This window comes from Hyperolius riggenbachi, chromosome 8 (assembly GCF_040937935.1).
Source record: "Hyperolius riggenbachi isolate aHypRig1 chromosome 8, aHypRig1.pri, whole genome shotgun sequence".
NCBI classification, from domain to species: Eukaryota; Metazoa; Chordata; class Amphibia; order Anura; family Hyperoliidae; genus Hyperolius; species Hyperolius riggenbachi.
Window position 1 is genome coordinate 158228576 of NC_090653.1, and position 13994 is coordinate 158242569.

Genomic DNA, 13994 nt, shown 5'->3' on the forward strand with positions numbered 1-13994 from the left:
TGTACTGAGTATGGCAGTGTTAACATGAACAAATGTAATTTAGGTCATTATTTTAAAATATTTTACCTAAACAGACACTGAATGTTCAGAGTTGGCACATGTCACACTGATATCACACTGTCTGCAGACCATGGTAGAGTTATATACAGAGAAATAAAACTAGGGAAGTTTATTATCCCTGTGACCATAGTGAGATAGTGAAATATAGTAAAATGCAGTCAATTATTCAGGATTTACATGAATTATCCTGGTTTCAGCATCAGAAATACTTTCTATATCTATATTAAAACATTCACAGATGCACCTGACAGCACTAAAGATGTTGTCACCTGTGATGAAATTCAGAATGTAAATCAGGGTGAGGAAAGGGTGAGAAAAGAAATTACAAACACTGACTAAATCATTTATGTTAATATTATAAAAAGTATTTATCATTACGTTATTTTTAGTACAGTTCCTCTTCAAGAATTGCATGATGCATACCTTAAAAAGGTAAATGATCTACCAAAGGCAATTTTATTGCATCATCATGGAAACAAAGCAAAAGGAAATAAACAAATAAACAATAGGAAGGCTGGATTACTGCTTCAGATTTTGTATATAAGGGAAGAGTAAACCAGTAGTGTTATATCTGCACTGTCCAAGCAGTCTTGCTGAATACAGCTGAAGCCTCTAAGACCAGCAATAATGAAGGTTGCTGCTGATCAGATGAAGACTCTCTATGATGCCAATGGCTTCCTCACAGCCATAAATGTCTTATCTGAAAAAGAACTTCAGAATGCACTAAAAGAACATGAACATCTGGAGAAAAAGTTTGGTAAGTTTATTTTTTGAAAATCAGCTTAAAGTGCACCTCCGGACTAAAAATCTACTTAGCAGAACTTGGTGTTTCTTTAACAGTTTCACAGCATCAGAACTTTGTTTTTCTTACCAAAGCATCATTTTTAGCTGCATTTTTACCTAAGCGCCACCCATCAAAGAAAAAAAGCCCGGGCTTTTTTTCCCTGATGCTGTGCAGAGCATGATGGGATTTCCTATGTTGTTATTCACGTTGCCTAGCAACTGGGAGAGGTGCTCAGGACACAGGACAGTTGGAACTGTGTCTAATGCTTCCTGTCACCTCGTTTCAACCAAAAAGATGGCTGCCATCATGAAATCAAACATTTGCCTGTTCTTTTAGAACAGTGTGGGTAAGAGATTATATTACCTATCTATTTTAATTAACATAACTAATGTAACTTAATGACAGTATGTTTGTTTAGGCTGGAGTTACTCTTTAAGGTCCCTTTCACACATACATAATTTGCATGTGTTTTGCCAGGTTGCAAATTTGTGTTTATTGCACATCTGCTGCAAGTCGGCGGTTTTGCCTTTTACTTGTATTAGTGTGCGATTTTTCAATTCTTTTGTTTTTATTCAAAACTGAAAAAACGCAGTTTGAAATTGCATGCATAAGTGTGAAGGGTGCGTTAGTTTAATCTGCCAATGACAAGACACAGAACATTTTATAGCATGCTTTTTTTCTGGTGGACTCAAAGTGCCAGAGCTGCAGCCACTAGGCCATGCTCCACAGATGATGAGGATTATTAAGGGCTTTGCCCAAAGACTCCTTACTGATTTACATACTAGATTGAGCTGGAATTCAAACTCTGAGCTCAAATCCTACATCAAAGGCAATGACAGTGTTTTATGTGAAAGAAACTATTTTGCTAACAATGCTGTGTCTGATAGTTTAGAATGCAATATCCATCACCAAACGATAAGTCTGTTACATTTTTTCAGTTGTTTTTTATAGCAGGGAAGAACCGGAATCTACATAAAGTCTTTCTTAAGCCTGCTACACACCTTTAATTTAGATTAACCTATGACTGGCTAATTTTACCACCTCCACGTAGTATGAAAGTCAACAGATTTTTAATACTATGCGCAGATTGTTTAGCTAAGTGTCTTTGGCATGGGGAGTGATGGAAAAACTCTCAGAAGGGTATTGCAGACAGGAGACAGAATTACCAATCTGAAGGGTTCTTCTTTGTAGGAGACAAATAAGGTTGGCAATGACTCAAACTTTACAGCTTATATAAAAAAAGAAAAAAAAAAGGGTATCGAGAGAATGAGTGAAAGAAAGGGAGGTGAATAGATAGATAAATAGGAGAAGGTGCCAGACTTTTCATAAAATTAACTGTGCTTGCATTTTGGATATTCTCCTCCACAACCCTGTGGCAGATTCCCCCAGTTAGCTGCACCATGATGCTGAGTATCTATGTCTATGACAGAGTATTCATTTACAACATACACTCTTCTCTCAGTGGTAGTACTATTGCTCATGTTACTGCTGCTTTGGTATTCCTTTCACTACAGCTTATGTATAGACTGGGTAGTTTTAAACATCTCTGACATTTATGTTTTTGGGGTGCTCCTGTGCTGATGTTATATACAAAAAAGGTGTTTAAAAAAAAAAGATATATATATATATATATATATATATATATATATATATATATATATATATATATATATGCAGCTAAGTACGCACTGCCAATGTATGGTGTCGCTGTTGGGAATACCAGAAGGGACTCTTAGTGATTCTGTCACAGTGTCTACAGCAATGAAGCAAACCTAAAGTGAGGAAACTCACTCCAGGTTTGATACTTACCTAAGAAGAGGGAGGGCTCTGGATACTGTAAAGCCTTCTTGTTCCTCTGTGCTGCCTGTTGTTTCAATCTGCTAGCCCTTAGGTAGTCTACAGAATTATTCGACACCTCAAGAACATCTGAAGACAAGTGTATCCATACTGCAGATGCGCAATTCTAGTCTAAACCATTGCACAGTATGGATGCGGTCATCTTTGGCCGTCTTTGAAAGTACTTAAAGAGAACCAGAGACGAAGCACCCTCATGTATATTACGATATATATCAATGGGAACATGACAGTAAACACCTAGTATGCTCTTGGTTTCATTCTTCTCTGCTAAATCTGCCTGTTATCAGCCCTGATAAGAATCCCTGACTGAGCATTCAGTCTAGCTTTTCCCGGAATGATTATAGCTGAGTCAGTCTTCTGTGATGTCTTTTCAAGCCAAAGCCTGCCCCCTTGTGACTCTGCTTTCCTGCTATTTATCCTTGAAGCAGCAAAGCAGAGCCACAAGGGGGCAGGCTTGGACTTGAAAAGGCATCACAGAAGACTGACTCAGCTATAATCATTCCAGTGAAAGCTAGACTGAATGCTCAGTCGGGGATTCTTATCAGGGCTGATAATACGCAGATTTAGCAGAGAAGAATGAAACAGAGAGCACAGTAGGTGTTTACTGTCATGTTCCCATTAATGTATATGGTAAAATACATGAGGGTGCTTCATCTCTGGTTCCCTTTAAGGACACAAATACTTCCTGAAGCTGCCCAAAAAGTACCAAAACACTATTCGACCTAGCAACTCAGAGAAGTTTTACCGAGCATGGTGCAGGAACGATGGCCAACGCGGAGGAAAGGGAAAGCTCTATGGTTTCCAGAGCCATCCCTCTTCTTAGGTAAATATCAAATCTGAAGTGAGTTTCCTCACTTCAGGTTCACTTTAAAGAAGCCAGAGCGTCTGTAAATGTAAGGATCTGTTCTCCTGTTGCACTCCAAGCCACATACAATGACAAATCTTCATTGCTGTCTACATTTACCACACTTTTAAAAATAGCACAACGGGACAAATTTATCAAAACCAATGCCCGGAAAACCTAATAGATCAGAACTGCAGGAGATGTCCAGATCAATGATTCTTATTGTTTGATCTGAGCAATGGCTCTACTTCTGCACCTGTTTTGTACCAGGTTTGCTCATATTCTTTTAATATTGGTTTTGATAAATCTGTCCCACTGACATCTGGTGGGCTTTCCATCTATCCATAGCCATTCATTTGGCTGCTATCGTTGCTCTACAGAGACCAGAAAAAAAAAACACCACATGGTTTACTCTTAATAACAGTGGTGTTTGTGATTCAAGACCTATTGAATCCTGATATTTTGTTCTGTTTGGTTGAACCTACAAAAGTAGGTTAATTGGGAGTAGCCACTCCCATCAAAGAATCCTGGAGGGGTAAGAGCAACCTTCATTAGACATTTTTTTTTCAAATAATTGTATAATTAGACTTCTTACTGTTGCTATGGTACAAAGATGCCTACGATTAATTGAAGACATTTGTCTTTTCCAGGCAAGGAATACACTCAGTACAGTCTGCACAACATCCACTTGCAATATGAATGGGTGATGAACTTAGCCACCCACCCTAAACTATTGGAAGTAATCACAGCTGTTTTGGGCCCCAACATCATTCTGTTGGACTCTAGATTTATTTGCAAATATCCCCCCTCTGAGGTTCCACACAAAGAAGACACAGCTCCATATGTTGCCTGGCATCAGGACATCAAGTAAGTGTATTTTATAGGGGCCATGAGCTATGAGACGATTCATTTATCATGAGAGGACATATCACATATAATATTCTTGTTCATTTACAGATACTGGGGATTTGAGGGAGGTCCAGTGGCTTCAGTATGGCTGGCATTTGATGATGTTGATGCAGAAAATGGAGTTCTTCAAATTATTCCAGGTATTTTAATTTATTATTGGTAACACTTTCAGTATCTTCTTGCCCATTATTAACATCGAACTTGCTAACTTGCTTAATTTTTCAAATAATATGGAATGTTTAGAACCTCTTAAACCACTTCCTGCAAAATGGTTATTTTAAAACATCCTATTTGTGCACTAATTAGTGCAAAAAATACATTTTATAAATGTCTATTTTGCTGAAATGCTTGTGCACTCGTGAATGTGCACCTGTTTTAACCCCTTAATGGAGGGGAGTGAAGTGGCTTATTACTGTCTCTGTCACTGATGTGGAAGATTCCATTCACTTTTGGTAAAGGGGCCCATACACTGGTCGATTTCAGCCATCGATCGATTGGAAATCGATTCTTTCAAATCTATTGATTGATTTGCGGTCGATTTTGATCTATTTGATCTATCTGACAGGATGGAAGATCTAGGTTGATCTGCTGCTGGCAGCAGATCAGTGGCCCATAGAGTTGCATTGGATCTAATGGTCCAATAATGCATTTACATCGATTTCCAATAGGTTTCATGCTGAAATCTATTGGAAATCTGTTCCTAGTGTGTGGCATACGTCAGATAGATTACTGTCAGATTCAACTTGACTGGCATCTGACAGAAATCTATCTGTTGGTCAAATTTGCTGCAAATGTATAAGTGTATGACAACCTTAAAATAGCCCTGGGGTTGCTACGGCAGCGAGTAAAACCTTAAACACAAAAAAACAATTCATGCCCAATGGGTATTCTGATTATCTCTCTATGCCAGAATAAAAATATATCTTTTTGGTTGGAATCACGTTTTGTTGTCATAGCAAATATAAGCGTGGGGAATGTGGGGTGAAAACCAGCAATTTAACCTAAACTCTGTGGTTGTTATATGTCTTACCAATATATAGCAAGGATATTCAAAAATAGCACAACATTTCAAAAACATCTTACAGTGAATCTTTTTTCTTTATAAGTACAAATCTTCACACAAATAGTATTCTTCAGTGAACATATAAATATAAATTTTCAAGAGTAAAAAGATACAAGTGATACTGTAAATTGATCCACAAAAAGAACTGCAGTAAAAAATGCAAAGAAAATCAAGCCAGCTTTGTTTCCGCCTTGTACTATACAAGCACCTTAAAGGGAATCTGAAGTGAAAATGAAGTTATGATATGAATTATATGTGTAGGAAATAGAACATTAGTAGCACAGATATGAGTTCAGTTTCTATCTATGCAAAAGATCTTCTCTGAGCATGGCAACTAATTTAGTCAGGGAGCAATGCTATTTTCCGAAGCACTTATCTCAACCAGTCTCTCACTATTTCTTTTTTGTTTAAGGTTTTACTGCAGAGCTAATGAGCCTTTGAACTTTTCTACTCTGTTTTATAGTTTAAAATATAGAGTACCGTTTGTAAATTGCAACTTTTACAGAATGATGCAATGTTATAAAAAAAAGCTATTTAACTGAAAATAAAAATCTGAGACAATGTTCTTTGCTACTACTAATGATATATTAATTATCCATACTACACATACAATTCATTATATCATAATTTTTTATTTATTTTTTTTGCTTCAGTGTCACTTAAAGCTCCTAAACGAGGCCTGTTATCCCTATTTGGAATTGTTGCTCCTTAACCATTTGGGGACCGGCTGCCTAACCCCCCCTTAAAGACCAGGCGTTTTTGCATGGGAGGGGGGCACACGTTTGGGGGGTCAGGCAGCAGGTTCCCCAGTGTGGCATGCTGGGCTTTGTGTCCCCCCTGTAGCCAGCAGTCTTCACTCACCTTCCAGGCTCCAGCGATGAGACGCAGTGGACCCCTCTGCTCCGGCCGGCATCTCTGCTCCTACTGCCACTCAGTTCCGGGTCACGGCTTGATGATGTCATCAAGCCGAGACTCGGCGCTGACGTCAGAGGGAGCAGAGATGCCGGCCGGGGTGGTGGGGAGCGCCGGTCGTCACGGGAACGGCAGGGAAGTGAGTGGATCCTCTTCTTCCCCTCCTACCGCCGCAGCTGTTACTGGTGATCACTATGATCCGCCAGCGGTCGTAGTGATCATGTGATCAGCAGCCATGCGCGCATGTTGCTGATCACTGAGGGGAGATGCCAGCTGTCATATAACAGCTTAATCTCCCCTCTCGGGTGCGCGCAATCGTGGCGGGGAGCGGTAACGTCGGGTGGCGTAGATCCTACGTCGCATCAGGCTAGAACAGCCACAAGTGCGGCGTAGGATCTCATAGAGGCTTTCCCGAAAAGGTTAAACATGAATGTGCACTTTTTTTTAACTGAAGTCCTTTTATGGATCAATTTAGAATATCTGTTGTACCTTTTAACTCTTGAAAATGAATATTTATATGTTCCTTAAAGAATATTATTCATGCAAAGATGTTTGCTAATAAAGAAAAAAAGATTTGCTGCCAGAGTTTCTTGAACTTTTTTGCTATTTTTTTTAAATATCCTAAGTATAGGTTCCCAGACAGTGAGCATTGGGTTGTGTTCCTGCTGTTATACATAGTAACATAGTTATTTGGGTTGAAAAAAAGACTTACATCCATCGAGTTCAACCAGAGAACAAAGTACAACACCAGCCTGCTTATAGGGAACACAATGCAATGAATAGGGAAAGTGGTGCATCACGTTATCCACGTATTGCGTCACATACAGACAAGTGTGCTTCATTATAACTGTGAATGGCACACGTTTAGTCCTTAATGATGACGCACGCTGTTATACCACAATGCACCTGCTACACTGTGAGCATCGCTCAGGGGTGCATTGCAGTGCAGTGCAGCAAACAACCTTTATGCCGCACTGCAATGCACCACTGTGAACATAGCCTTACTATATAATGTGAATGCCTTGGGTGCAGTGTGATACCTTTTAAGGATATTATTTTTTTATATAATTCAGTTAATCTTAATTTCTGCATACTTGTTATGTGTCTTCCTGCAGGCAGCCACAAGCAGGGTATTCTGGAGCATAGAACTGCAGTGATTCCTGGGAACATGCTGACAGCGAATCAGGAGATCCCTGAACATCTGGTGAAAGTAGAAGATCTAGTGGAATGCCCACTCAAAGCTGGCCAAATGTCTGTGAGTAACAACAGAGCCTTAATGAATCCTAAACAGTCTAACTATAGAGAAAAATATTGTTAGCAAGCTACTACAAAACGTTTGACACCATAATGTAGACACTTTCGGTCAGATATAGAGCATGACCTATATTTTTAGTATGACCTACATTAGACTTAAAGGTCCACTATTGCAAAAAATTGTAAAATGTAAAATACATGTAAACACATACAAATAAGAAGTACATTTCTTCCAGAGTAAAATGAGCCATACATTACTTTACTCCTATGTTGATATTACTTACAGTAGGTAATAGAAATCTGGCAGAACTGACAGGTTTTGGACTAGTTCATCTACTCATAGGTGATTTTTTTGTATTTTGTTTATTTTTTTTTACAAAAGCAATCCCTGGAAAGGATCTATAAAAATATGCTAGCTGCCCCCTACTTGTTTGCACACTATTTTGGCAGTTGGAATAAGCAACTGCCATTTACTAAGTGATTTTGAAATAAAGAAAACCCAGAGAATCCCCTATGAGGAGATGGGCTAGTCCAAAACCTGTCAGTTCAGTCAGATTTCTATTATGTACTGTAAGTGACAGCAACACGGGAGAAAATACATTTATAGCTCATTTTACTCTGGTAGAAATGTACTTCTTAACTGTATGTGCTTACATGTATTTTCAATGTTACCCGTTTTCACAACAGAGAGACCCTTTATGTCTTGTACACATACCTGACTAAAGTCAGCTAAGATGGCCGATTCCATTGTTCAAGCCGCAATTTGTTCAGGATATTTCTGGACACCGCACGAAAGTTAGACATTTCATAAGAGCAATGCTATGCATGACATATTTAAAGCAACAAGCACAATGGAGAAACTCTGAATAGGCTAGATGAGTTTGTACAGTTAGCACAGGCAAAGCTGCAGCCAGATTCTAACTATACTAACGTTTTCAACTATATAGTTTTCTGATATGCAACACTTGTTTCTTATTTGTATTGGCAGGTTCATGATGGATTGACTGTTCATGCCAGTGAACCAAACATGTCTGACAGAAGACGATGTGGGTTTGTGATTCGCTATGTCCCCACTACGGCCTACCCTGTCCAGGTTAGCAATTGATACATGAGCTCTTCTACATTACAGTTAAATCTGGCATTATGTCAAACACAACTCCTCCTTATACTTCTGTAACGATCGGTGAAGCACAGAGAGGACCTGATTACCGGTGATCTGCAGTATCACTGGGAATACAGATGTATACCAGATTATAAGTGATCTGCAGTATCACTGATAATCCGATATACTCGCTAACCTCTGTTCACCTGAGTAGAGTGTAGTGTTTGGTGTAACGGTAACACTTTGAGGACTAGGCCTCAGTGCAGCAAGGAGTACTGCACAGATTCCTTCCGCAGACCTGAGCTCTCCAAGACGGGAGGAGTCAGACTGACAGTAGGAAGGATGGTCTGAAAGTGACACTCAGGAGGAGGTGTCACTGACAGGACGGGGAACCGCCTCCAATAGTAAGGTCGGTTCTCGAGGTCGGACAAGCCAGGTCGTACACACACGGACAGATAAAGTACAAGATCAGGAGGCAAAGGCGGAGTCTAAGTACAGGCAGGGTATCGGCAACGGGGTATCAGAAATATCGAGGTACAAAATCAGGAGGCAGAAGCAGAGTCTAGGAACGAGCCGGGGTTCGGCAACAGAGTATCAGAAATATCGAGGTGCAAGATCAGAGTTCAGGAGGATAGTCAGGCAGGCAAAGAGTCATAACAGATAATCACAATCAAACTAGTACTTTAGCTATCAACAGAATCTAGCTAAGTGTAGGATTACAGCTCCAGCTGGTCCCGGCACACTTGCGGATCTGACTACGGATCTGGGTGCTCCCACGTATGTGATCGCAACGCCAGACAAGGAACAAGTGAACAGCCAGCAGTATATATACCCAAGGACCTTTCCAGGACCTCCCTAATTGTTGGACCAATGAGAGTTGTGGAAAATGTCAGCTGACCAGCCTGGTCAGCTGACTCACTTCTGGCTGTTATATAAGCTCTGTCTCTGTGCGCGCGCGCGTGTTACTCTGAATCCTGGTGGACTATCAGTCTCAGCCACACTAGAACTGTCTTGCAATGTATCCAGTTCCAATGCGGATTCCGCTGTTCCCAATGCGGATTCCGCCGCTCTGCCTATGCGGCATGCAGCGGTTTTTCCGCGTTGTGATGCCATGCTGGACGCGGAGACAGCCGCCTCACCTTGAGAGACGGCGGCTTTTCCGCGTTTCTTCACAACTTCTGTTTCATTTCTGGTGTCCTCTGCTAATTTCTAATTCTTACTGTACATATTTCAGTGGATTTCATACTGCATTTGGTTGCAGCATTTTAAGTCTCCTTTCTTTTTACTGTTCCTTTCCAGAATGGATTCACATTTTAAACCAAATGACATTTTACAGCTGGATTCCCAAATTATAAATTACTCTTCAGTATGATGGATTCACCGGGGAGAGAGTTATACTACAACCAACACTGTGTTATTTGCAGCGTTTGGGTTGCCAGCAAACTGTGGGGATATTTCACCACAAAACTGAAATATTTTTTTTTACGCCTCTTTGTTTTAAATCCAGTAGCAGACATGAATAGTTTGCTATTAACTTACAGTATAACTGCACGAATAGTTTGGCAAATATCCAATAAAAAGAGAAGCTTCTTTTTCTGTGTATTTGGCCATGTAAGAGTACCTGTCTTCTTTTAGATTCCTAGCTTTGTTTCTTACCTGAAGCAATCGGTTGCAGGTAAACAGATTTGAGAAGTGTATTCTGAATGAAAATGTAAACACGAACAATAGATCAGTCTGCTTGAAATGGTTTTCAACTTACACTTACCTGGTTAATACATTCCCTAAGCTCCACTCATCCATAGAGATAGGGTTCAACTTCTTGATGGTTCAGTTTGATTTGTTGCTTTATATATAATTAATGATGTGACAATGCATGCGATATACACTGGGCTCTCCCTTGCCTGCATTGTATGTTTAATAAGCACATGACACAGACCCCTATTGTTTTCTCAGGAAAGACAGCCACTGTGTGAGGTGTAAGCAGAGGGAAAGGAATGGTTTGTTAACGAGGAGCTGTCAGCGATACTATCTCAGAACCTCCCCCCCCCACATATATAAGTAGATAAATACTTGCTCTACTTACATAACACATGTATTACACTGTCCACGTTTTGATTTTAGTAATTTTCCTACAGTAAAAAAAGAGAAAATCATTCTTAGCATTTCCAATATTAACTGTAGCTATTTTGAAGCCAATCCTGATGTCATTTCCTCTCTTACTCTCCTCTGCCTTATCTGCCGCCCTTCACTATAAGTGCATTGTCTCAGCATGAGAAATATTGGCCAATCAGAGAGGAACAGAGGTGTGGGAGAGGAAAACAGGAGGGAAAGAGGCTTCAGCCAATCAGGCTGCATTAGTTAAGTCTGAGGGGAAGAAGAGAAGCAAAAAAGGACATAAGAGTCAGGTAAACTGGGGAATAGTAATTTATCAACAAGAAAAGTAAGGGCCCATTCACACTAGAAGCGTTTTTCTGAGCATTTTGCGATTGATTAGCGTTTTTTAAAATCGCTCACATTCACTTTTATTAAAATCGCAGTAAAAATCGCCACGATTTTGCGATCGCGTACGTAAAAATCGCGGAGGTTTTGCCTCGATTTTTACCACGATTTTAATGAAAGTGAATGTGAGCGATTTTAAAAAACGCTAATCCATCGCAAAACGCTCAGAAAAGCGCTTCTTGTGTGAATGGGCCCTTACTTTGCTTGTTGATAAATGATCATTCCCCAGTTTACCTGACTCTTATGGCCCTAATAGTGATTTTAACTTTTGGATTGCCTGGTTAGCATCTTTATTACTTGTTTACCAGATAAAATAAAGAATTGATTTTTGATTTTATGCCTGACAGTTACACTTTAATGGATTGGTAAGATTTTAAAGTACTATTTAAAGCACATATTAAGTTGATCTTTACCACAGCAGCACCAATAATGAGCTAATATAGTGAGTGGAGGAAGGCCCCTTGCAGGCCCCAAAGGACCAGCCTCTAACTCTCCTATTGCTACACCCTGTATACACTAAAATTGGTTAACAAGGAAGTATCATTACTAAACATGTTTAATAAGGAGAACAAACCTCCTACCTACACCTCCATCTCATCATATTCAGCTATATGAACGCAAAATTGAGTATACTCTTCTCAGTCCTGGTGCATCCTCCACTTGAGGACACAGGCTTATACTGGTAACTGGCAAATGTAGGACCACAACCTGCTCACAAGAAACTGCTCAGCCGCTGGTAATCTTATCTTCATAAATAAAATAATATATCTATAAAAAAAAATCTGAAATCTATATGGAAAAGTGCACAGTTGCACACTAGGGCCCATATGCAATTAACCTTTTCTCCCACGTTTTCTCCTAAGAGATAATTTTTAATCTTCTATTTAGAATAACGTTCAACACTTTGCAATTGAAAAAGTACCAAAAAAGTAGGTGGTAAAGTACTAGAAAAGATATTTTAAGTATTTTTTTGCTTGCTGGAGATTTAAAAGGTATTTTATTGACAAGTTTGAAAATATCAAGAGAAAAAGTTAAATCATTTAAAAAGTTTTTATCAGTATGATTGCTTTGAGAATTTTCCTTTCTCGGTTTTGGTGTAGCTAGGTTTTACACCACCCCTCTGTGCGAGTATATAGAGTTTTACTCAGTTCAGTTTTCATTCATTACATTTAAAGGGGAACTGAAGTAAGAGGTATACGGAGGCTGCCATATTTATTTCCTTTTAATCAATACCAGCTGCCTGGCAGCCAATCTATTTCTCTGCAGTAGTATCTGAATAACACCAGAAACAAGCATGCAGCTAGTCTTGTCAGATCTGACTTTAAAGTCTGAAACACCTGATCTGCTGCATGCTTGTTTAGGGGCTATGGCTAATAGTATTAGAGGCAGAGGATCAGCAGGGCTGCCAGGCAACTGGTATTGCTTAAAAGGAAATAAACATGGCAGCCTCCACATACCTCTCTCTTCAGTTCCCCTTTAAGTATGATGCTGAGGTGAAATAACCAAAATACCATCTATTCATATACAAGTATATTGCTTTCTTGTACTAGCTGCTCTTAAAGAAGTAATAATAATAATCCAAACATTTGTATAGTGCTTTTCTCCTGTCAAACTCAAAGCACTCAAGAGCTGCAGCCATTGGGACGCGCTGAAGAAGCCACCCTGCAGTGTTAGGGAGTCTTGCCTTGAACTCCTTACTGAATAGGTACTGACCCTAGCTGGGATTCAAACCCTGGTCTCCTCCTATGTCAAAGGCTGTGCCCTTAACCAGTACACTATCCAGCCAAGTACTGCTTTGCAGTCTGTTAATTATAATGATTAAAAAACTGAAAAGGAAATGATTTACAGTATGTAACATCTTTTATTACAGGATCCAGAACGGCCTAGAACCTTTCCAGCAACAGTATTGGTAGCAGGAGAAGATGAATATAAACACTTCCAAGACCACGCCCCCAATTTCTTCACAAAAGCTCTTTAAAGTTATTTTTGTTTTGTTTCTTTTTCATTTCCTTAATTTTAAACAAACTTCTCTTTTAATGTCAACCTCTTCAAAAGTCTGATACATTCTTGAAATTATTTTGTCATAAGGGTTTTTCTGAAAATCTTACATTGGGGTATATGCACAAAAGGGTTGGTAAAATGTATGTGGACAGACAGCGCACATAAATTGTATGAGGTGTTACATAAACTACATAACATGCATTATACAAGCAATGTTCGCACTGAGTATTGACACGAGTAATACAAACGACATACTGTAATTTGTTGTCTGCACATGTACATTTTACCAGCCTTTTGTGAGTACAGCCCATTCTGCGCACGTTTTTCAGAAAAATTAGGTGATGCTTCTTTTGGATTATTTTAGTACATGAACAATGGATGAAGACTCCTAAAACCTACATAAAAACAATTGAATGCACTAACTGTAGCAAAAAAAAAGTTTATTACACAATTATAACACTATATTTATTTAAAGGGACTCCGAGCTCAAAAATGAAATGAAAATTGCACTCACCTTGGGCTTTCTGCAGCCTAGTGTAGGTCGGGAGGTCCCACGACGGTGTCCTGGCTCTTCTCCCAGGTCTTCTCCCAGAGATGGCAGCTCCAGGCGACACTGGCCAGAGTGTCGGGCTCTCTCTTCCGCATACGACACGTGTGACGTAATCACGCCCACCGCCTCGCGTCATCACGGCGGCTGGCGTGACAGTAC

The 13994-nt window shown here is 39.6% G+C and overlaps 1 protein-coding gene across 1 annotated transcript; it reads left to right on the forward strand.

The window, feature by feature from the left end:
* Positions 1-648: 648 nt before the first annotated feature.
* On the forward strand, positions 649-13739 carry LOC137528362 (probable alpha-ketoglutarate-dependent hypophosphite dioxygenase). Its single transcript, XM_068249653.1, has 6 exons — positions 649-817; positions 4196-4412; positions 4503-4594; positions 7545-7684; positions 8672-8776; positions 13155-13739. The coding sequence occupies exons 1-6, from the start codon at positions 688-690 to the stop codon at positions 13260-13262; spliced, it is 792 nt and encodes a 263-aa protein (XP_068105754.1). The 5' UTR covers positions 649-687; the 3' UTR covers positions 13263-13739.
* The last annotated feature ends 255 nt before the right edge of the window (positions 13740-13994 follow it).